General features: G+C 40.1%; 1 protein-coding gene across 8 annotated transcripts in view; it reads right to left on the bottom strand.

Moving 5' to 3' along the window:
• Positions 1–6018: 6018 nt before the first annotated feature.
• EPB41L1 (erythrocyte membrane protein band 4.1 like 1) overlaps positions 6019–25913 on the bottom strand; it is a 159021-nt gene continuing 139126 nt past the window's right edge. For 6 of the 8 annotated variants that reach the window (XM_073683821.1, XM_073683826.1, XM_073683823.1 and 3 more), the window contains 10 exons: positions 22801–22902; positions 15313–16521; positions 14205–14315; positions 13259–13579; positions 12627–12737; positions 10292–10396; positions 10133–10207; positions 9526–9606; positions 7047–7163; positions 6019–6961 (listed from right to left, as the gene is read on the bottom strand). In XM_073683821.1, the coding sequence (XP_073539922.1) occupies positions 6953–6961; positions 7047–7163; positions 9526–9606; positions 10133–10207; positions 10292–10396; positions 12627–12737; positions 13259–13579; positions 14205–14315; positions 15313–16521; positions 22801–22902 (2241 nt within the window). In that variant the 3' untranslated portion in view covers positions 6019–6952. The remainder of the gene's footprint in view (positions 6962–7046; positions 7164–9525; positions 9607–10132; positions 10208–10291; positions 10397–12626; positions 12738–13258; positions 13580–14204; positions 14316–15312; positions 16522–22800; positions 22903–25913) is intronic. The other 2 variants (XM_073683828.1, XM_073683829.1) reach the window with 1 other exon arrangement.

Raw genomic sequence — 25913 nt, 5'->3', positions numbered from 1 at the left:
GCTAAGTAATATTAACGTAAAAAAGTATATTTGTAATGCTTTTTCTTGTTAGAACTTTTTTGTTTTTCATCTTGATGTGTAGCCGACATACACCTGATGTCACCTACTGTCTATCACATGGCTTCTCTGTGGCAGGCTATAATAACTTTTCTTATATATGCCGTTTTCACTATTTAGGCTATACATATCAGACATCTTTGTGAGTAGCGAAATCCCAATTGTACCCCATTGTCTGACTTCAGATTGGATTTTATGTGAAAAGTTATCTACTATTTTTTTAGCTAAGTAAAACAATATACTGATAATTATTATGTTTATATTTTAAAGAGGTTGTCGATTACTTGGACAACCTCTTCTCAATTGCTATATTCCCCCATGTAAAATAAAAACAGTCTATACTCAGCTCGGCTGCCATAGCCATTCCAGCCTTTGTTATGTCATGTAAGCCCTGCAGTCAATCAGTAGCCGCTTCACTCTCACTTCCTTGTGACAAAACAGACACTCAGAAAAACTGAGCGTAGCTGCTGCTTTCTGACTGCCTCCAAATGTCCAAAGGAAGAGAAAGGGAAGCAGTTCTTGATTGGCTGCAGGGCTTGCATGACATAACAACGTAACGCAAGCCCCAGAAGGCCAGGCGAACACATAGCTGGAAAGGCGTGAGCACCGGAGGTGAGTATAGGCTATTTTACAAGGGGGAATACTGCAATTGAGAAGGGGTTGTCTGAATAGTGGACATTCCCTATGAATCTGACAATAGATTTTTTTATTCTATTTTCTGTACATGATTGTGGCAGCAGTCATTTTGTCTGAGCTGCTGTTACCAGCAATTAGAGATGTGCTTTAAAGTATCTACATGGACTGAAAACACAAAAAGATGTTCATTCGAGTGTGAACTGTGTCCATCACCAAATTCATAAAAAAGTACATTTAAAATAAAAACCTGATTTTAACAATAGGTAATTTTCTTATGACAACTTCCTATTGTTAATATGATATTTGCATTTTCAAAGCTGAATTGTTTTGCCCTTATTAATACAACATTTCTTGTAAGTGGCAGTTCTATGTAAATGGAAACTAGAATCAAATCATCAGAGCTCCTGAGCACTTTTGAGTGTGCCTTCCTCTATATACCAAAGCATACGCATTGTCTTTAAAGCCTGCCATACACATTACATGACTGTTAGCCGAACCATCGTTTGGCCGAATATCCTGCCAGCAGCCATCTCTCCCATACATTGGAGCGCTTGTTCGAGCAAAGCGATCCTGTGTTCTCTATGAGAGAGCCATTACCAGACATGTCTGGTGATAGTATTGTCTCCTAGAGATTAACCATCAGCAGTCTAAAATGTGACATGCTGGATTGATATTTAGAGCTTTACTCATGAAAGAAGCACTCCCATCACAGTTTTTATCCTCTTAATATATTGCAATCATCATATTATATAGCACTGTGTACTTACAATTGCTCATTTTGCCTTTCTACCCAGTAAATTCTTCTCTTTTCTCCACTCTACGTAGAAATAGTAAGTCTGTTTTCCATGCATTTACCATTCCCCTCTTCAACTCATGACCCAGCTGCTACCTCCTCCTTTGCCAAGGACTTTTGCAGTGATGACTCATGCACGTAAAATTGACCTCCTGTTTCTACATAGAGCTTAGAAGGATTCAGCTAGTCAATTTTTAATCATGAGATGTCATAGACCTAATGGAAAAGAGAACAATTAGCTGGGTAGAAAGGAAAAATAAGCAATTGTAATTACAGTGTGTAGAAGGGAGGAGCCCCAAAATGTGCATACATATATGTATGTATATATATCACGTCCTTTATCACAGTGCTATATAATATGATGATTGCAATATATTAGGATCAAAATTTTGATGGTAGTGCTTCTTTAATGTTGTTGCGCAATTATAAACAAAAAAAAATATATTCTCCGATTGGTGTAGCTTGCTCTAAATGTCAATAACTTAACCTAATAAGATGGCTAATAGGTTGGAGGAGTTTTTAAACTAGAGACGGGGGGGGGGGGAAACCAAGGAAATAGGTGGGATGTGAGGCAAGCAAGGGGGAAGGGGAGAAGTGAATATAATGAGGGTGGAGAGGGGGGTGGGGATAGTACAGTTAGATCGTTAGAGAAGAATAAATAACCCCAAAGTTTTATCTTGCATGCTGACCAACGCAAGAAGCCTGACCAATAAGGCGGATGAGCAGGCGCTTATATCGGAGGAGAGGTATGACATCGTAGGTATAACAGAGACTTGGCTAGACGATAGCTACGACTGGGCGGTAAATTTATTAGATTATAGTTTATTTAGAAGGGACCGGAAACAGGGGAAAGGCGGAGGAGTCTGCTTATATGTAAAGTCATGTCTAAAACCCAGACTAAGGGAAGATATAGGAGAGGGAGAAGAGGGGGTCGAGTCCATGTGGGTAGAGATAGAGGGAACTAAAAATAATAATAAAATATTACTGGAGGTCTGCTATAAGCCACCAAATATAACAGAGGAGGATGAGAATCTGCTATTAGGACAAATAGACAAAGTAGCAAAACATAATGAAGTGATTGTAATGGGGGATTTCAACTACCCGGATATTGACTGGGAAACAGAAACCTGTAGATCTCAGAAAGGAAAAAGGTTCTTGACAAATATTAAGGATAATTATCTCTCCCAACTAGTGCAGGAACCAACGAGAGGGAAGGCCGTGTTGGACTTAATATTGACTAATAGGCCTGATAGAATAACTGAGGTACAGATAGGGGGGCACCTAGGTAATAGCGACCATAATATTATCGACTTCAAAATGCCCTTCAGTAGGGTTATCAATAAGGGAACAACAAAAACATTAAACTTTAGGAGGGCGAAGTTTGATCAGCTGAAAGAAAGCCTTTAACTTATTGACTGGGACAAAGTTCTTAATCAAAGGAATACGAATAGTAAATGGGAAACCTTCAAAAGAATTCTGAATACTCAGTGCGAGAGGTATATACCGTATGGGAATAAAAGGGCCAGAAATAAGAGGAAACCAATATGGTTGAATAAGAACGTAAAAGGGGCGTTAAATAGCAAAAAAGAGGCATTCAAGAGATTAAAACAGGAAGACAGTAAGGAGGCACTAATGTGTTACAAGGAAAAAACGAGAACCTGTAAAAAACAAATAAAAATAACGAAGGAGGAAACAGAGAGACGTATTGCTAGGGAAAGTAGATCAAATCCCAAACTGTTCTTTACGTATATAAATAGTAAAAGGATTAAATCGGATAATATTGGACCGATAAAAAGTGAGGAAGGCAAAATCATAGAGAAAGATGAGGATAAAGCTAATCTATTAAATAATTTTTTTTCGACAACTTTCACAAAGGAAATCGAACTAACAGGAGAAATGAGAAGGGACAAGCTTAATCCTCCACTAAGTATGACAAATCTAACCCAAGTTGAGGTACAGAAACGCCTCAGTAACATTAAAATAAACAAATCACCAGGACCTGATGGCATACACCCACGGGTACTAAGGGAACTAAGTAATGTGATAGACAGACCGTTATATCTTATATTTAAGGACTCTGTTGAGACTGCGTCTGTGCCACTTGATTGGCGACAGGCGAATGTAGTGCCAATATTCAAAAAGGGAGCGAAAAGTGACGCCGGAAACTATTGGCCGGTGAGTCTGACGTCCGTTGTGGGCAAAATTTTTGAAAGCTTCATTAAAGAGGCAATTACGGAGCATCTTGATGCTAATAATCTTTTAATCCCGAACCAACATGGATTCATGAGGAATCGCTCCTGCCAAACAAACCTGATTGACTTCTACGAGGAGGTTAGCTCTCGAGTAGATCAGGGGGAACCAGTGGATGTCATGTATCTCGACTTCTCAAAAGCGTTCGATAGCGTGCCACATAATAGGTTGGTATACAAAATGAGAATGATGGGGCTGGGGGAAAATGTCTGCAAGTGGATAGCTAACTGGCTAAAGGATAGAAGGCAGAGGGTGGTTATAAATGGAATATACTCAGATTGGGTAAGCGTCACTAGTGGGGTACCACAGGGGTCTGTACTAGGCCCAATGTTATTTAATATCTTTATTAACGACATAGTCAACGGGATAAATAGTAAAATATCAATATTTGCAGATGACACAAAGTTATGTAAAACAATTAATACAAAAGAGGACAGTGCAGACCTACAGAGGGATTTGGATAAGCTGGGTAGGTGGAGCATTAAATGGCAAATGAGGTTTAACGAGGAGAAATGTAAGGTCATACATATGGGAAGGAAAAATGGAAGTCACCAGTACTCACTGAATGGGAAATCATTGGGGAATTCAGAGATGGAGAAGGACTTGGGCATCTTGATTGATAGCAAACTAAATTGGAGTGCCCAAAGTCAGGCCGCTGCTGTAAGGGCAAACAGGGTAATGGGATGTATCAGAAGAGATATAGCTGCAAAGGATGAGAACATTGTTCTTCCACTGTACAAAGCACTGGTCAGACCACACTTGGAATACTGTGCTCAGTTATGGGCCCCAATATATAGAAAGGATATAAATGAGCTTGAAAAGGTACAAAGGAGGGCAACAAAATTAATAAAGGGAATGGAGGGACTGCAATACCCAGAGAGGTTGGCAAAACTAGAACTATTCAGCCTGGAAAAGAGAAGGTTGAGGGGGGACATAATAAATGTGTACAAATATGTTAGGGGACAGTATAGAGATCTTGCCCGGGATTTGTTCAAAAGGAGGGATATTACGGTAACAAGAGGGCATTCACTAAGACTGGAAGAGAAAAGGTTTCAGCACCAGCATAGGAAGGGGTTTTTTACGGTAAGAGCAGTGAGAATATGGAATTCACTGAGTGAGGAGACGGTAATGTCGGATTCACTACACCAGTTCAAGCGGGGACTGGATGCATTTCTAGATACCAGGCAGATTTCAGCATATACTTAAAAATAAAATAAAATAGTAGGTTGATACAGGGATTTATTCTGACTGCTGGTTTCAGAGTCGGGAGGGAATTTTTCCTCAGGTGAAGATTGGCTAAATCATTTGGGGCTTTTGCCCTCCTCTGGATCAACTTTAGCAATTACAGAACTAACAGGTCGAACTTGATGGACGCAAGTCTTTATTCGGCTTTACAAACTATGTTACTATGTTACTATTCACAGTATAGGTCATTAAAGCTAAATCAGTAGGGGCTCACAGAGTCTCCCCTATCCATTGGACCACAACTAGAAGGAGCATAAATGTAGTGGTTGAACATTTAAAGGCTGTGTACAGTATATATGATATTTTACATCATAGAATATCTACAGTACAATGACATTCTGACGTTTATCTCCTCTTTTGTTCCTTTTCCATTGTGAAATATTATTAAGTGGAACATCTGTAAATAGATAAAAAAAAATAAATGTAGTGTTCGTTATCAGAAAAATAATGAAGGTTGATTAGGACCGTACATGTCTCCTGCATCCCATCGGTGCTAGATGAAAGCTATGCCGTGATTTATAGTGAATAAGGAGTTTATGATCATCCAGTTTTTTTCTTTTGAAAGCCAATATATTGCACAAGGGATCTGTGCTTTAAAAAATGCCAAGTTCGGCTCTCATAAGGACAGAAGAAAATCCTGAGAAAGGGATCTCAATATTCCGAGTTTATTTTCAAAGTGATAATCTGGTAACTTTGCGATTATACCTAGGAACACTGGGGTCTGAATCTGACCAGAACAACTGCATGAAGCATAAACGTTTTCCTTGGTTTTCCCTTGGTGTCCTTGACCTATTCACAGATTGTGGTCATTATGTAATTTTTATGCTCTATTATGGTTGATGAAAGATCTGCTCCAGCCCCGTCTGCGTACGCAGTTCTCGAGACATAGAAGGAGCTTCGTCCTGCAGGATAGGCATGGCAAGTCTCGCCTTTCACTGCCTCCTTGCACTCCTCTACTCCCACTGTTTATCTCCATCTAATATTATTACACCTCCCCTTGAAATGATTGATACTCAGAATAAGGAAGAAGTCACATGTCACACTGACTTTGTTTTTATTGGCTATAGAGCAGTGATCACGGTGCACAGGGAGGAGGAGGGACTGGGGGAGAGCACAGCATTGCAGTGGATCAGGCCTCCCCCTGTGCGACGTTAAAACCTTTTTAAACACACATGGCTCAGCTTTTTCCCCCAACTAGCCAGGACATCTGACACCACAGCCGGCAACATTGGGTTAATTGTGCAGAAAGTCCTACTAGTGAGGTCCAAAGAGCAAGAGTCTAATAAGAGTATTTGAAAATTTCAGTCGCCTTTCATTTCCATATTACTAGCTGTGCAGAACAGAAAATCCTACTAAACGGGACCAGGGTTAAACATTGTATTATCAGAACAGACTCCACTGCTGCAATTCTATCTAATGTGACATTTCCACTGCCGATTATCAGAACAGAATCGTACAGCGCTAAGTATCTATATGAGAGATATCCTGGCTGAAATATATCAGGTTTCTAATGCGTATAACAAATGATGAGTTTATGAAGAATTATTAACCCCATTGTTGCTGGAGCACCCTGAAGAATGTTGAGGGATTCCCTTCAGTGAAATCTTCAATATTACAAAGCACAAATTTCCTAACTGCGCAGATCAAATGGACTCTGCAGATGCCACATGCATTCTAGTCACGCATTGCTAGGCATGCTTCTCAGAAGAGGAGCTGTCGTAGAGCGGATGCACAAGAAGGAAGTGTCCCATAGTCATCTTCACAAGAGATGGTACTCTGCTCCCAGGAAGGTGACAAGTCTTTCATTGTCAGGGAATGCTGTCAGCATGGTTTCAGAGGCCTCCTGCCGATTTTGAGGCTTTGCAGCTGGCATGAGCTGAAGGATCAGGGAAAGGGAGGACAGTCTTTATTTTATGAGACAGGGGTAGAGAAAGGGAGATGGAAGGGAGAATTCACATCCAAAATCCAAGGTCAAGATTGCTAGAGAATGAAAAAAAAAATATTGTTAATATAAATGATTTTCATGAATCTTAGCCTCCCCTCTGTGAAATGTAGGGCATTCTACCTGCTGTTTCTCGCCAGGCTCCTCAGGAGAAGGTTCTGTTTCACAGTATACCACCGCCTTGGTGACCAACATATCTGGGTGTTGCAGCTTTGCCTCTTTAATAGCCATGGCTAAGGCCTAGAATGAAAGAGGTTTAGGATAATGGTGTTGGGTTGATATTTTGTTTAGGCCTGATTCAAATACATTTTTGTCCAGTGTTTTAAATGCTTTTTTAAAAGAAACATGCATCTCAACAGTTTTTAGTGATGATTTTTATTTTGCTACATATCCAAAATGCATTTTTTTTCGGACACTTTTTCAGTTCTATGGAGAAGCTATATAGATGGCATGAGCCCCTGAGCTCATTGATTGACTGCAATAATGTCGATCAACTGCAGCCAAACAACAAAGACGGGTCAGGGGAAGAGGCACAGCGCTGGCCCTAAGGAGGGTAAGTAAAGCACAGTTTGTTTTGTTACACATAATGTCACACATAATGAGAGCTAAGTACATCATTTTCTTTAATACTTTTATACCTGTTGTCTATCACTCCTGAAGAAGCTTTTAAATAGGGGAAACGCCTTGAGTTTTTTGACACTGGATCTGGCTATATAGGGTATACATCCCTTGGAACAGGCTGACTATCTTTTCGCCACTGATTTCATTATCTAATATATACCTCCTTTCATAGAGGTTGGTCTATGATATTATTTGTATGTTTCTGATATTGGATCTGATTGTGCAGTATATATCGCCGGTAGAGGTTTGCCATCTGTGACACTGTACAGTTTATTGATAACAGTTGGTCACTTCCATCATTTACGCTTAAATTACTATATCATTACTCTGGACTAGTCCAATGGCTTATATTTGATATTGATCAGTGACCTAAGGCTATATCTAACCTATACAATTAGAGACTTTGGATACGGATTATTCCAACAGTCCTATGGCTACATCTTGACTTATCTAACTACAGACTACTGGATACATACTAGTCCATGTGATTATAGTTTAATTAGTGCCCAATAGGGAATATCAGGGCCAGCCATTGCTGAGTGGGGGCGCCACATGCGCAATTTAGGGTGCCAACCTCAGCCGAGAGGCAGATTTAAATTTAGGCATTCCACAGGTCTACATAATCCTACTATTTGGTATAATCCTCTTTGGCCTCCATTTCACTCTTTGTCTTATAAATGTGTTTACCTATATTTAGAAAGTATTTTATGCCATTGATTAAGCTAAACATTTTAGAGATTTAATATTAAAAGTTATCTTTTAATTGGTACATTTTTTTCAGTGAGCCATCATTGTTGAATATGTACTTTACATCTATAAATTTTCTATGACTTTGTTTTGTAAAACCTAACTAGGCCTGCAGGGAAAAAATTACTGTTAAAGCACCACTCCAGCGTTGCTGTTTTTTCAGCGCTGGCGTGGCACTTTAAATGTAAGCCCAATGCCCCCGGTCATATACTCACCCTCCGGTGTCATCCCCGTTTTTGAGGATCCGCTCTGGTCCCACAGCACCATCGTGTGACTGCAGCTTCTGAATGGCCAGAATGAGGCTTTCATAGACTTGTATTGAAAAGTGACCTCAGCGCCGCTCCATGAAACACTGAAGCTGCCGGCAGGTCACGTTTCAAAGTAGACCAACTGGAGCGACATTGGAAAAGGATGAAGGCAGCAGCAGGTGAGTATGAGACAGGGGGAAGGGAAATTACATTTAAAGCACGACTCCAGCATTTTTTTTTCCAGCTCTGGAATAGTGCTAAGGTTCTGTCTTACACTTACCCCCTCCACCCGCTATCTTCACCTCTTTTCAGCGCCACTCCGGTCCCGCAGCGCCATCTTGTGACAGCAGCTTCTGACTGGCCAGAAGTTGCGTTACAAGCTCTCAATGTAAATCTATGAGAGCCAGAATGGGACTCTCACAGACTTGTATTGAAAAGTGATCTCCGGCTCGTCCAGCAGACACTGGAGTGATGTGGCAGGTCACAAACTGCTGGAGAACCAAAGGGAGAGTTGGAGATATAAGGTGAAGACGACTTCGGATAAGTATAAAACTAAGGGTAGGGGCCTTACATTAGAAGCACCACTCCAGAGCTGCAATTAAAAAAAAAAAAGAAAAAACGCTGGAGTGGTGCTTTAAAGGGGATTTCCTGTTCCAGCAATCTGTCATTGTCTCTAGGTTATAGATAAAGCAAAGGCTGCAGCCCAGTTATTGTCACTGTTTCTATAATCCAGATAAGGTGCCCATTTCCACAGGTTAACAGCAGCTGATTTCTCGTTCACCCAAAAGCTATCTTTATCAACCCCTCAGTATGCAAGCAAGAAGGGCAAAAAGTCATTAATTTTAACACAAACAAGGCTTGCGCAAAAATTTCCTTTTAACCCTGAATTTGTTATTTGCCCTTCTGAACTCTGCTTTAAGGAGGTAAGTACTGAAGTACTGCTATAACACTGCAGTCCTCTGAGCTGTCACATACTGCAGTATTACCTGTTCTTGATCCACATCTTCATCTCCAGTAATAATTATTCTCTTCTCTATCCTTGTTTCCGAAAATCCTCCTTTTACTGTCTGCTTGGGCATATTGGACAAAGAAATTAGTGAAAACAGTTATACCAGAAAAGAACAGGGTAAGCGCAGCTATATAATTGGTTAACTATATTCATTTTGTACGTAATTCATTATACGCTCTATTCCACATATACAACATATGTTCTCCTAGTTCTGCACATATTGGAGAGACCCACACTACTCTATAGAGGAAAACCTAGTATTAAGTACAATAAGGCTTGATGTGATCAATTCAATAGCATTATCTAGGTAGAAAAATTAGCAACTGTAATTCTGTGAATGGTAAATGGCACAATTTTACAAAAATAAGAATACTCCAAGCTGTATAGGAAATTAAAATAGAGTGAATAATTTAGCTATTGTAAAGAAACGTATACAGTGCAGTGTATTTTTTCTGTATGCTCTACGTTCATCAGGACCAGTAAAAAATAAAGAAAGAAAAACATAGCATTAATCGCCTAATAAATCTGCCAATTTAAGAGTATTAAAAAAATATTTGCATAATTTTAGCGTGAAATGTCCTCACCTTTGTCACATGGGTAGTTGTGGATGATGACAATGTTTCTGCTGTGCCGTGGGTAATATTTGCAGTATGGGAAACCTAAGGAACAAATGTTGTACTTGGTAATAGATTTTAATCTAAAATGAACACCCTAGGAATACTGTTCTTTCTTGTATAACTTACATGTTGGGTACGAGCCACGTCTGCTTGTAGAGGTTGGGCGCTCTCACCGGATGCTACGGCTTTTGTCAGATCTCCTCCTCCGAGGTCTGTCCTGTCCTCCTCAGCCTGCAGTACAGTCAAGATGCAACAATCACTAGCCATATTTTACGGGATGTTTTCTTTATTCTGAGCAGTTCAGGAGTCTTAGCTATAGAAATAATGCTTGACGTTTTTAAATGCCATCAGTCTCTAGATGCCATCGGTCTATTGTATTTCAAAAGCAATTGCATAAATATTACCACCCACTGTAGAGAGAGTGCCATATCCTAAGGCCATGTTCCCAGCGGTAATTCTGCCTTTTCTCTTTTGCATTTTTTTGTGCAGAAAATCTTAATAATTGAAGCAAAGTAAATGTGATTTTCTGTAAACTCGTGACCACTGAGCGTTTAAAGATGCTGTTGAACTGTGCATTTTTTTGTATTTTTTTTTATATTTCCAATAGGTTTCTATGGGTAACCTAAAAAATGCTTGTAAAAACATAGTTATGCTTTTAAGTGCGTTTCTATGCTTAAAAAAAGCTGCTTCAAATCTGCACCAAAAATGCATGAAAGGAGGGTAAAATGGATAAAAAACGCATCAAAAATGCAACAATCAGAGCAGATTGCAATTGTCTATTTTGGTATGAACACCTGCAGAAAGAAACGCAATTTAAAAAAGTAGAGTTTTTGAACTTGAGAACATGGTGGGTGGAGGAGGGTGAAGAACTGCCGGCACCTGGTCACCACAATTACTTTCTTTCACCTATAAAATGTTAGACTTTTAATGGGTAGTGGAGGCTTGGGAGGTTGTGTTATAAAAAAGGTCAAAATAACATATACTGTGTGTGGTTCTACCCAAACCAGTCTACCAAGTCTTACAACAAAACTGGCCTACTCCATCACATAGATTGATGCTCTTCCCAGAGACAGTGTAAGACCACAGCTCCACTATCAGTATTTGGTCAGTATTTTTTCTCAGGAGTGGGAGCCACAACCAGGAGTGGGTGATAAATGCAGAATTGGTGACTTGTTTCTATTATACCTTTTCTCTGATTGTTCCTCACCTGGTTTTAGCTCCCACTCCTGAGAAAAAACACTGACCGAATACTGAGCAAATACTGATAGTGAGGCCATGGCCTTACAGAGAGAAGTAAGCCCTATATAATAAAATATTGCGAAATAGAGGAACCATGGGCATGTCATTCACTATGTTCCTTGCTTTCTTGTGAGTGTGGCATTATCCTTAGGCTTTAATGGGAAAGTTATATGTGCAGCTTTACCACCCATCCAAAAGTGAAATAGGGTTAATTTGAACTCTGGACCATCCCTTCTGTGCCCCATAGTGGATACAGACACTACAATGGGCCTTATTACAAACAATGGTACAGTGCACATCACATTTGGATAGCTTATAAAACACTATAATTGTTATTTACTCTTAAATTCAATAATAATATTTTTTATTTCTATAGCGCCAACATATTCAGCAGCACTTTCCATTTCATCAGCATCGTATTGGAAATATCTATTGCTAAGGTTATTTTTAAAGTATAAAGTATAGTTGGTTTGTATGTCAGTCAAACACATTTGGATACCAAAAAATACACAATAAATAAAGAACACTTGTTCCATTCAATGAAAGTAGGTAGAGATCTTGTATAATAGCATGTCACTAATCCTGAGAATGGTGGGACAATCCTCTAGAAGGTGGGGTTAATACAAAGTTACACCACAAATGTACAGTCTGGTGGCATTCATGGGTGTCTTTCCCCGAGTTAGACTTGAATTTCACAATTTTGGGGATTTCAATGTTGGTAAGTACGTAATAAAAAGTTGCAATGGCTAAGAAAGCTGCAATGGCTAAGTTGCTATGTAATACAAGAGCAGCCTGATGTAGGGGCTAAGACTTTGCTTCCATTGATGTATCACTTACTGGGCTGTTTGTTGTAGTTTCAATAAAATCAGTGTTTTATCAGCAGGAGATTATCACTAGCGGACTAGTTGTTTTGTGCTATGTAGTCCTCCATATTAATGAGCTCTGTATAGCCCCGACCCCACCACAGTTTGACAGCTTTCTGTGTACATTGTGCATAGACAGAAAGCTGTCAATCTGTGTTCTGCAGAGCACAGCATTTAGAGAACTGCTATATCTGCAGCAGAAAAAACTGTGATTATATCAAAATGACAGCATGCAGATTAAGAGATACATTGCTGGAATCGGGGTCTCTGACCCTATATTGAGCGGATCTCAGATTGCATAGCAAAAACCTGGCGATAGATTCCCTTTAAATTAGGTTCCTATATTTTAAAATTGTTACCTGAGTGGTTTGCACAGTAGTAATCTGTGTTTGCGTAATAGTTTCTCCATCTGTCCTGCCAACTGCATTCATACTAGTGATGACCTCGTTCTGCACTGTCTTCAGGTGTGACTATGTGGCAAAAGAATAAGGTTACTGGATTTAGACAAATAACCAACATAAAAAATAGCTTATGAGTATGCATGATGTAAATGACAAATAAAAGCATGCACAGGATGGATATATGATGTTTAATAAAATGATGACATATGATCAACATTAACATGCTAGAATATCTATTGATGTCATCTGTCAGCACAGATGACATCATGGACACTACTAGACTGAAAAGATAGATGCTTTCAGCATGCACATGGTAGTATCATAGTACAATGACATGCAATTTATAGTAACAAGCTGGGAATACTAAACACAAACACAACAAGGATGGATGACGGATGTAGAGTTGTACATAAAAGTTGATATGGTTGGTCACATCATGCATTTCCAGCACCTTCGATGCACTTGAATCTTTCAGAGATGTACCGCAAACCTGGGCAGCCAATCTTAGATGCCTCAGGTTAAGTATTTATTGGTAGAAATGACAAAATGGACAAGGGCATGTCTGGGCACTCCATGCTGTAACTTTGTACCTCCGTTGTTTCCTCCTCTGACTTGTCTCCATCATGTGCTTCCTGGAATGCCATTGAAGGGTTGTCGGTTGCACCTCCAGCACCATCACCTTGGTCTCTATGCAACTCTGGCAGGCTACGTCTGAAATCTTCAAAGCCTACATTCGAGTGGTAATCTCCAATGACTGTGAAGTCCACCTCCGCCTCTAGACTGGATGTAGAACTGACGGTAATGCTTGAGCACTTCCTCTCAATGCTCAGTTGGTTTTCTTTTAGGAGCCCTGCACTTTGCTCCTCTTCTACTGATGGACGTCCTTCATCTGCTTCCCTGCTGCTCATTCTCTAAAGGGGTTCAAAAAGCCATGATGGCGAAAGGTCTCAGTGCGACATTACTCAAAGGTGAGGTGGGTGGCATGGTGAGTTCAGATGGATTTGTGATCATACCTTTTCATAATAATTTAAGAATCTACGCATAGGACTATTAACATACCCATTTTTATAAATTGGCAACCCTTGCAGTGGACATCATATGTAAATAGATACAGCAATGTAATTAAAATGAAAATCTTACTGCTCCTCCTATGTGAAAATAATGTTCATCAGTTGAAAGTCATAGTAGATCAGGGTTAGTTGAGGTTATCAAGCACATTTAGGATTTGTATATAGTACCAGATTCTCATTAAACCCCTGTAAATGTAGCTCTACACCATTGTGACAATATAAAGAAATATTAAATATGTCAGTAAAACACACTACACTAAAATTGAATAGTATGCAGACATACAAATATATTCTATGTCGTGTTACAATGTTTAACATTTATGTATAACAATAATTTTTTTTTTTTGTATTATCATAGACCACATTTTGCTTGATATAAACCAAAGGTCACATTTATTCTGCAGCCCCCTGGGTGCACAATAACTAAAAAAGTGCAAGCAGAATCAGGGCAGGCCATAGCCCTGACCTGAAAAAGGACAATCCCGGATTTTCTATAACCCTGGTCCGGCAGGGAGACCTCTCTGAGAGCAGACGGGATGTCCCTTTCCTCCCAAGATGTTGACTCAAGTGGTTGACTCTAGAGCAGGAGAGAAGGGTTAGAGTGAAGAATTTTCAAGGGGCAGGGAGCAAGACCTGCAGCACAATGCATGAGACTGATGCTGGGCAGCACAGCATCAAAGCGAGGCTCGAATGGACGCTGATTCACTAAGTTGTATTAAATTGTTACCAAGGGGCCCTATTGGATGTACATTCTATTTTTTATATACACAGTATGAAAAAAGGTAGTGAAACAGTAACTAAAAGGGAATATAGGGAAAGGTCTGATGGATGTAGGAATAAAATAAAGAGGTCAGAAGTCTACAGACGTCTCAATGTGGATAAGGTTGGTTAAGATTGTAGAAACCCTTTAAGAACATATTTCATCTTCTTCCTAGACTTAATACAGCTCAGTGAATCAGTGTCCAGATGCATAGCACATAAGCAAGAAAACAGCAGCCTCAGTGCAGTGAGTGGGGAGGAGGTGGGATGGAGATTAGTAACTCCTTCTTATCCATGAAGGCGCAAATCGCAAGGCGTTTCAATCCATTTATGCATTTAATGTGGGACATGAACTGCAGGGTACCTGCCAAGCATTGATTTTCCCACACGACTAAAAAAATTACTGCAGGAGCCAATAAATCACTGTCATGTCATTGAAAGCGCCTGATTCCTGGAGTGGGGAAGATGCATTTTAGTGATGTTACCAGATTAGTTAAGAAGAGGATATAGCTTCACCTCTCTTCATCATTCCAACAGCTCTCCTTCCCGTCTCCTCTTTTGCATCCATGCTTTTCAGACTGATATTTGGGGACGGGGTATTTAAAGCCAGATTGTACTCCAGCCAGAAGCAGATGGTAGGAGAGTATTGGCACAGACAGGCAGACAGATCCCATTATGACACCATGCCCCTTCATATACACAAACAGGAACCTGGCGTGCTAGCCAAACCACAACACTCCAACGCCAAGCAGGTTTGGTGCCTCCATCCCTCCCCCCTTACAAACATGCTACTGCTGAGGATTCAGCACAGTTACCGCTGCATCGGTGAGTGTTATTTCACAGCCTGAGTCTGGAGATGAAAGGTCTCCAGGAGTGTCTGTTGTGGATTCAGCAGGACTGGCATTTCCTTCTTCATGAGGACTAGCATGGTGCCTTGGATTTGTTTGAACAAGAATTTGTTCACTTTGATTGCTGACTGATGCTGCCTCTTGATGACCCCGTTCTCTAGGAAGGCTCACTGGCAGTGGTATGATGGTTGGCAGCATGAAGTGAAGCACTGGTGGACCCCAGTCTTCCAAAGGTAAATCTTCTGTGCCCATCTCAGCTGTCATTAGTACACTTGAAGACAAAGGCTCATTCGGACATTTTGATTCGAAAAGCTCTTCTGTGTTTTCTCTGACTGTTGCACAGCCATCTTCAACAATTTCTTCAGGATGATCATCTGGCATTAGGATATCAGTCGTGACATATTCCCTTAATGTTTCATCATGTTGGCTCTCCTGTCTACCATTTAATACAGATTGTATTTGCTCATGATGATGCTGGAATGATGCAAATATGTCAATTTCCTCTGTATTTTCTGATGTCTTGGGTTGCTGGTACCCAGAACTCTCACACCATATTAAAGTTTTTTGTTGGTCTTCCCAGTGAACATCATTGTTCCACTCGCCTTCAGTTTCATCAGCGCTGTCATCAGCTTCTTCTTCGTCACATAAAATGACACGCCTGCTCTCTCCAATTTCCACAATGGTCCTGCTCATATCATGAGACCTTTCTGATGATCCAGAAGCTAGCAATCCTCTCTCTGTCCACTTTGTAGAGGGTTCTTCTCCATCTACTTCTTCTCCCCTACTCCAGACTTGGCCTTGTTTTACATTATCCATCTTTATAGCCCATTCTCTGCTATCATCTGCAGGAGCACCATCTGGTGCTGTCCTGGCTTTACTTTTTACTGTGTCCCATTCACCAGTTACCATCACAAGGCGCTCTTCCCTTTGGGTTAACCTGATTCTTCTCTCCACTCCCTTTACAATGGGTACTGCTTTGTCTGTCTCGATCACTTTCTCCTTGTGAGGGTCCTCGGTTTCTCTTTCCACCCTATTCATTGGAAGTTGGAAGTGATCTTCCATGTCGGGAGATAAATCATGTCCACTGATGTGGACAGTTTGAGATTTTGGCACCTCTTCAAAGGATGTATTAAAGTTTTCTGTACTCCTTTCTATAAAAACCCAATGCTCCATGCCCTGCACGGTAATCAGAGCAAGAGGGGTTAGCTGCTAATGCACAGTGACACTAAAAAGGCCAATATATTATATGTATTATTTGTTTCTCTCAAAAGTTCACTTGTTGACTAATGAACATCATTAAGGTTTGTGCTCACATAAAATTAGACATTTACACATAAGACACAGCCCTGCTTTATGTGCAAGGGAGGTGAAAGCAGTACAACAATAACTAATAATGAGATAAGTTCCTGTAGTTGTTATGAGCAGTGTCTCTTCCACATTCATGGAGAAACTAGAAATAATGAAAGCTGCAATAATGGATCATTCAACCTTTCCTCAAACTGGTCAATTGAACGAAGCTGTTATGTGGGATGCACAAAAAAACTACTTGTGCTTGCATTATGCATATAGCTGAAGAAAAGTCCTCTGGGAGATGAATACATGAGAGGTAGATTTCAAAACAGAATTCAATTCCTTTAAGAAACACAATGTCTGTTCTCACAAGACTCAGACTGATAAATATATAATCTTCTAGAAGTGCTTAATAGTGATACAATGCTATCAAAATGCATGATAGTTGACTATTAGCTAATATTTACAATTTTTGGATGCGTCTGCATACGTGAGCATAATTCATTGTTCTCCCAGGATAAAGAAGTTATTCAGGCTATAAAAAATTCTTGCAGCTTATTGCATCACAAAACAACAACTAAGCCTTAAAGCCCTTACTGCTTCAGTTGCACCTTCCATGTAATCTTACAGTGGTCTTTGTTAACAATGCTGCATTGATGATGTGCCATACCAAAACAGGTCTAATCACTGGCCACTGTGATCACATGTCATACATACTGACATCGCTGCTAAAGCCACGGCCCCACTATCAGTATTCGGTCAGTATTTTGTCTCAGGAGTGGGAGCCAAAACCAGGAGTGGGTGATAAATGCAGAATTGGTGACTTGTTTCTATTATACCTTTTCTCTGATTGTTCCTCACCTGCTTTTGGCTCCCACTCCTAAGAAAAAATACTGATCGAATACTGACCAAACACTGATAGTGCGGCCGTGGCCTAAGGCCAATGATTGGCTTCAGCAGTCATTAGTGATGAGCGAATCAATTCACAGGACTCTGGTTATGGCCGCTAAATGGAAGCCTGAAAACCACCTCCTACTTGCCAGAATATTCGACACCTCATCTGATTAAAAAGTCCAGCTCAATGTTATGCGTGTATAACACTGCAATAATGATCTTGCTCTGGGCCTACAAATCTGAAGTGGTGTTAGGTATTCCAGCAGGAAGGAGGCAGTTTGTAAGCCGCAGTATCAGAGACCAGTGAATGAGTCTCATCTCTAGCAATAATACATTGATACATCATTTCATCATTGCAGTGATGTAAACAGGAGAGTATGGGACTAGTAGCACTCAAGCAGCTTCTGGTTTAAGAGCAAAGTAAAGACAAAAAACTATAAAGGAAATACTTAATTATTCTCACTTGTTATGTATTACCTAAGTTTTACTTAAAAAAAAAACATATCTAAAAACTCCATGTGTGAATCTAGGCTTTTTAAAATAAGCCTTTGTGAGCCTTGGTGGATGTCACAACTATTTGTTTTATATTTTGCTGTTTTAAAATATTGGCATACAGTACAGGTCAAAACGTTTGGACACACCTTTTCATCCAATGGTTTTCCTTGTCTTATTGGAATACACACATTGTAGATTCAAACTAAAGGCAGCTAAAGCATGAAGTAACACAAACAAGGTGTAAAGAAACGTGCAAAACAAACTATAATATATGTCAAACCTTAGATTCCTCAAAGTACCCCCTTTTACTTTGATGATATCTTTACACACCCTTGTGGTTGTTTCCTGAAGTAGAAGCGCCTGTCACTTTGAAACGTGTTGAATAAAAATGTAAGTTAATAAATTTCTTTGAATTGACGTCTTCAATAAACGGCAAAAATCTCCAGATCCTGATATTTAACGTTTTTTACAACCCATGGATCCGCAGCAGCTGAATATTAATTTAAAATGCTTCATACTATGGATCAGGTTAGCACAATCTGATAAAAAATACTTAGAATGTTTGTTGGATAAGACCCTATTTGTGCTACTTTCTCCCTAGTGTTTTATCTTTACACACCCTTGGCATTCTCTTGACCAGCTTCAACAGGTAGTCTTGAAGTTAGGTTTCAATAAGTATGTGACGCGCCCCCTGGGCCATATTCTTTAGGGGGAATATCTGGAGCCGGATCAGATGGGGGTTGTAGTCTTCCGAGTGGCTGTGACCCGGTCCGTGCCCAGGGTGTCAAACTCAGTTGTATGTGGCAGTCATACAGATGTTATAAGTTCTTTATTTGTCGACTACGCCACCCGTTGTGTTGCGGTCACTGTGGCCGCCGCTGCAGCAGGGTCCGCTGAGGCTGGTGGTGTAGGTGCAGCTTTGGTGATATAACCCCCAACGGGTGGGGTATAGCCTCAGGGGGATCAGGTGCAGAGGATGGGAGTTGTGGTGATGCAGTGTAGACGGCAATCAGAGACAGAGTTGGGTTATGCAGTTTAGGATGTTTACTCACTGCTGATGTTCTGGTCACTCCAGCTTCGAGTGACCTCCCGAGCCGTGCTGCGTCCACCAGGTTCTGGATCCAGCCAACTCCCAAATAAGTCCGGAGCGTGACCCTGAGCTCTCCTTCTGTCCTTTCTCTGGCCGTCCCCACTATTGATCCACCCAGGTCCAGCTCCCTCGGGCCTTCTGTTGGGAGACCCTTGGCCTTGGGTTCCCTGACCCTCCTCGTGGTATGCCTTCGTGGTGGATGTGGTGGGTGACCGTGGCAAACGCTGCCCACGGTCTCCGGTCTCTGGCTGGGGAGTGTTTTTGCCCCCACCAGCTTGGGTTCCGGTACCCTGTGCCGACTCTTCACCCGGGGATTTAAGTTGGGTTCTTGGAGTCCTTTTCTTCTGTTTCCCCCTCTGGGTCTCTCTCTCTCCTCTCTCACTCTGGGTCTCTCTTCTCCTCCGCTCGCTGACTTTCTCTCTGCAACTGACCCTGTTCTCTGATGGTGCCCACCTTATATACACCCTCTATGTGTGAGCTCAGGTGACCAGCACCCAATGAGCTCCTATCTTTACCCAGGCTGCTCCCCCTATCTGCCCCTACACTACTTGGGATGTACCACCCCCCTCCCACTCCAGCCAGGAACAGACTCGGTCGTACCTGCACATTTCTAAGTGGGAGTACCGTCGGTCTGCTCCTCGGAAATGGGATGTATGTAGTGCATGCAGCCTACCGAGCTCAGTTCCACACTCCATCCTTACCCGGGAGTGGAATATCACACCTCTGGGTTGAGGTGCAATACCCCTGTAGCAGCCGAATCCTCAGGGTGCTACATATGCATTTTCAAGAGTTCATTTGTGGAATCACCAGCTTTCAGAAAGTGTTTGTGACCATCAATTGTGTTTTGCAGAGGCATCGTTGGCACACAGTGCTGAGTCCAAGTCCATTACTGTTCTAAGCCAAATTATGGCAATAACCACTCAATTAAGTAAAGAGAAACAACAATCTATCTTTACTTTAAGACATGAAGGTCAGTCAATCTGGAAAATTGCTAGAACTTTGAAGGCATCCACAAGTGCAGTCATGAAAACAATCAATGATGAAAGTGGCTCACTTGAGGACCGTTCCAGGAAAAGAAAACCAAGAATTATCTGTGCTGCAGAGGATAAATTCATCAGACTTACCAGCCGCAGAAATCCCAAATTGACAGCAACGCAGATAACAGCCCTTGTTAATGATGCAGAGGCAGCAAACAGCACAAACCTCTCAACATTAACTGTCAAGAGGAGTTTGCAAGAATCAGGTCTTTATTGTTAAATTGATGCTAAGAAGCCACTAGTGAGGACCGCAAACACGTACAAGAGACTTGTTTGGGCCAAACAACAAAAGGACTGGACATCAGATCAGTGGAAATCTGTTCTGTGGTCTAATGAGTCAAAATTTAAGATTTTTGTACCAACGGCAATGTCTTTGAGTTGCAGAAATTGTGAGCTGATGGTTTCCACATGTGTGGTGCCCACTTTGAAGCAAATAGCGGGAGGTGTGATGATGTTATGCTGGTGACACAGGTGGTGGTGATTTATTCAAAATTCAAGCCACACTTACCCAGCATGACTGTCAGAGCATTTAGCAACAACTTGCCATCCCATCTGGTTTGCACTTACTGCGACCATCATTTGTATTGCAACAGGACTAAGACCCAAAATGCTCCTCCAGGCTATATAAGGGCTATGTGACCAATGGCTGAAGGATGAAGTGCTACATCAGATGAGATGACCTCCAAAATCACTTGACCTAAGCCCAATTGAAAAGGTTTGAGATGAGTTGGATCGCAGAATGAAGGCAAAGCAGCCAACAAGTGTTCAGCATCTTAGGGAACTCCTTCAAGACCGTTTGAAAACCATTCCAGGTGACTACCTGACAAAGCTGCTGGAGAGAGTGCCAGGGGGTGTAAAGCTGTCATCAGAGTAAAATTACTTTGAGAAATTTAAGGTTTAATACATATTCTGGTCTGTTTGACACGTGTTTCTTTACTCATTGTTCCCATATGTGTCCCCTCATGGTTTTGCTTCATTCAGTCAGAATCTATAATGTGCACATTCCAATCAGAAAGGAAAAAAATATTGCATGAACAGATGTGTCCAAATTTTTACTAATACTGTACATCAAAATCAGATCATTGATAAATTGATAACAAATATTAATAGAAATCCTCTGATAATGTTTTGGGAAAATATTGTGTACTATCAAAAACAGATTTTTGTGTCTCTTAAGTTCAAAACTATACATGTTAAAACACTTACAAGAGGTTGTCCACTACTTTATTATTGATGAACTATCCCTAGGATAGGGCATCAATGTCTGATCGGTTGACGTCTGACACACCCCCGCCGATCAGCTGTTCTCAGTGTCGTGGCGGATGTCACCGGCCGGAAGTGCTCAATTGCGGAGCTGCTCCGTCTTCTGTTAGTGGCTGCAGCAGGGTACTGCTCATCCGCCCCCTATACAAATCAATAGGAGGCAGATGTGCAGTACCAGGCCACGGTCACTATCAGAAGACGGAGCAGCTCCGCTATTGAGCACTTCCAGAGGCCACGACATCAAGAACAGCTGATCGGCGGGAGTGCCGGACTCCGACCAATCAGACATTGATGACCTACCGCAAGGATAGGTCATTAATGATAAAGTAGTAGACAACCTCTTTAAAAAACAACTGCAATAATCTCATAACTTTAAACACAGTAAGACAGCCTTTGATAAAAGAAAATATTAATTTTCCTTGCTTGTATTTGAGCAGGTCTTTTTATGCATTTAACCTCATACCTGAGTCATTTTTTATGCATATATTACAGTGTTTTAGTGGCACACAACACAGTTTTATCATCCACATATAAAAAAACATGGAAAATATGAACAACACCAAAACAACAAAAAAAAAGAATAAACATTGGATCTTCTACTTCTTTGTAAATACATATGCACATTGTACATATTTAGCAACCCTCAATATGTTTGTTATTGTGGCCTTTTAAACATCAATACCTTCAGATTATCAGTCATCTATAGAGTATGATGGATGTCTACTAGGTATTAAATATGCCAAAATCTGGTGGTCTATGAGGTGTCTGGAGGCCACTTATCTTTTTTTTTTCCTATGACAATAAACTAAACATATTTTTCATCAACTAACAACAAGTATGTAAAGCAGTGTTTCCCAACCAGGGTTTCTTGGGTTAACCTGGGATATGGGGTTTCTGGAACACAGTAACAAATCACTATTACAGGAAAGAGGGAAATGGTCTACAAATCTGAATATAGTGCTTGGGTAGAATTATTGAAGGCATTACCTTTCCTTACACAAGCCTCTTTGAGGTAGGAATGAGGATAAGGTTTCCCTGGAAGTTTAGTAATTCTTCAGGGTTTCCCTCATTCTAGTATAATTGGGATTCAATACTCTAAAGTGATGACCAGTTTAACCAAAAATAGCTGTTTAGGCAAGAATACAAACAACACATAATGTGGAACACATAGTCTAAAAGTATCAAGTTTGAAAATTTAGATTTGGATCCTAGTGAAAGACGTGTAACAGCTGCATACCTCGATGTAAAAGAAATCTGTGTACAAATGAAAGAATTAGGTTTTTTGAGAGATTTTAGATCCTGGTAGACTGGTCATTTTCTAGAATGAATAAATCTGTACAATGTATTAATCAAAGTGAATGATATATAAAAAGTAAGGTGAGGCACCTCGGGAGATGAGGCCAAGCTTTTTTGGGTGAAAACATCTGAATCCTGGGCAGCAACGGCATCATGCTCATCCTCTTCTCTTTTTTCAATTTCTTCTGTGTCCTGGCGAAAACCATAAAAAGGAAAACTAAGACACAATACAGCAAATGTATACATATTGTCTGCTCTCATAAGATGGGATGTGGACCCTAAATACAGGGTTATATGCTGTGGACACCTGCATCTTTCTTTTTTCATTTTTACATTAGACGATACCAAAAATAACACTTCTCCAAAATGTTGTCACTATGGGATTTCTTCCTTTAGACATGGGAGCATTATAATAATAACCTTGTTGTTATCATGCAAACTCATCATCAGACTATCCTGGAAAATCTCAGAATATAATAGTCATATGTCAGTAACCATCTGCAAATTGCTATTTGTTGTCTTGCTGGCTAATAAAATGGTGATGTGGATGTAACATTCTGATGGGTTCTCCATGCACTAATGCTTTTACTACTTTCTATGTAAATACATACTAAATGATTTTGAACGTCACATATCCCTGTACCGCATTTGTTCTGCACTAAACACTATACATATTTAGACACTCCAATGATTTCTGAACAGTTTGGAGCTAGTTCGCTTAAAATTCAGGGGCAAACTAAATGTTATGGCATCCAGACAATGGTCAAGAACCACTGGCCAGAAGAAGCCCACAACCTCTAATAAGGCAAAGAATAAGATAAAATATGGTATTTGCACATTTATACTGTATTTATATAAATCTTTTATATAAATTTTGACCCTTCTTACTTTAAGGGGCCAATATTGGTGCAGATGTAAACTTTATGCATAGAGAATGTACAATATTTGGAAGAAATTTAGCAAAACAGCGTTCTTTAAAACAGCGTAGATGTTGCGTGCTGGCATTGTAATTTTGGATTATTTTAGTGTTACTTTACAAAATGTGGAATCCATAATCCAATTTACAAAATTCCGAATCAAAGTTGCGTATTAAAATATGAAAAATGATATCTAAAAATAGCATATAAAAGTCACAAATGTTTGTGCAAGTAAGTAAAAAATTGTGCCTTGTCATTTTTCTTTTAGTTTGACATAATAAATATCAGTCTTGATGATTCTCACCCTTAAAGTGTATATGATGTATACAACTGTATACTAAGTGTATCTAACAGTACTAGATGTATATAAGCATGCTGGGTATCTAAAAGTGTACTAGGTGTAGAGGTATACGTGCCCTTTTGACATCTATTGTTAAAAAGTATACTCTATATTGAAAAGCAGTTTTAAATAGTTATGCTTATGCCTACTGCCCGAACGCCTAAAATAGACACATGGTGTATACAGTGAATGTATACATTACCACTTGTGGTGTAAACATACCATAACCATATTTAAAGGGGTTCTCTGGTCTACAATCACTGTACGTGAGTGCATGTAGTAGTAGAGCATGGCACTCCGGACAGCAGGTGCACAAGTAAGAGCCCAATCCGTAGTATAATATCTATGAAGACCTCGGCACTCAATTAATGTAGAACTACTTGATGACATGCTGACTTCTATAGGTGCCATACCTTTAGTGGTATTCCCACTTTCCAGATGCGCTGTATCCTGTATAGTTTCAGAATTGAGTCCTATATTATTGTATGGCAATCTGTATATCTGAACAAGGTCTAAACTGAGACCGAAACGTCATACATGTTCACTGTGGATTGCAAATAAATCATCTTTTTTTCTACATCAATTGAGTGCCCAGTTCTTCATAGATATTGTGCAGACTGCCAAATCGTGACCTTGTGCGATGTGCACACTGTAATGATTCCCCTATGTACCCCATGCAGGTGGACAGGCACGTGACCGCATGTATGAAAATTGAATTAGATCCTATGTATCACAAAAAAAAAGATGCAAAAAGAGAAAAAAAATTACAGATCTTTAAACCACATGGTCTGGTCTTGAACTAGTTAACCAGAGCAATAGTGTTCTTGTACTTGCACCCATAATTAGCCAGGAAAGAGACATTGAAGGTTACAGAATAGAACATTCTGACAAGAGAGAGATCTGAGCAACAGACTGTTAAGTTATGGTGCCATATGTTAATAAGAGCAGAAAAATATAGAACATGCCATCTTAAAAATAAAGATGGTTGCAGGGGAAAAAGACTACATTTCCACCACTTTAGTCCAATAAAAATTTGGTGCGCTGCAGCTGAGGCCTCCAATAAAGCTCCAGCCCCTAGGAAACGCTTTGATAAATCTCTGGGGAGACTAAGAAACGTAGAAATCTGATCAAGCTGAATTAAGATGTTCCAGACAGAACCTTCAGAAGAAAACTCTCTATGGGGTTCTGGATTAATGAAGCGATTGCCACGCTATATCTACCTGGAAGGAGGACTGCAACGTGTTATTAATATTCTCTACATGATCACGGACAAATTCTGGCCTCCTTAGACATCACAGGAGAAACAAAGAATATCTATTGACTACAGCTTGATTATGTCACTGATAAAATGCTAGGATGAACCGCTATCGGTCACAAAATCCATTTCGATACCATTAGTTTTATCTATCTGAAAATGCCACTTGGGATCCATCTTTTCCATTAAATGTTAGATAATCAGATGATATTTTTGCAATAGGGAGTCTATTTTTATTCTAATATACAGAATAACAGGAATGGAGAAAGTTTTAATAATAATAATAATTTTTCTATAGCACCAACATATTCCGCAGCACTTTACATTTTAGAGGGGACTTGTACAGACAATAAAAGACATTACAGAATAACAATAATCACATGAATCAACAGATACCAGGAGGAGAGAGGACCCTGCTCATCATAAGCTTACAATCTATGAGGAAATAGGGGAGACACAAAGGGTGGATGGTAACAATTGCTTGTATGGTACGGTCAACCATCAATGTAATAAATAGGGTAATTACATAACGCTGAATGAACCAGTCACCAACCAGTATGTGTATAACTACAGACACAGAGGGCTATTAAGTACATGGGGGGGTGTGAATAGATGATACGAGAGTTTGTAAGGAAAGTTTGTATGTGGACGGAAAAAAAAAAATTATAGTAGGAATTATATAGGCAAGACG

The sequence above is a fragment of the Phyllobates terribilis genome, unplaced genomic scaffold (genome assembly GCF_046119375.1).
Source record: "Phyllobates terribilis strain yellow unplaced genomic scaffold, ASM4611937v1 Scaffold_5__5_contigs__length_657084704, whole genome shotgun sequence".
NCBI lineage: Eukaryota > Metazoa > Chordata > Amphibia > Anura > Dendrobatidae > Phyllobates > Phyllobates terribilis.
The sequence above is the reverse complement of the archived record's forward strand: the minus strand, read 5'-3'. Positions and strand labels throughout refer to the sequence as shown.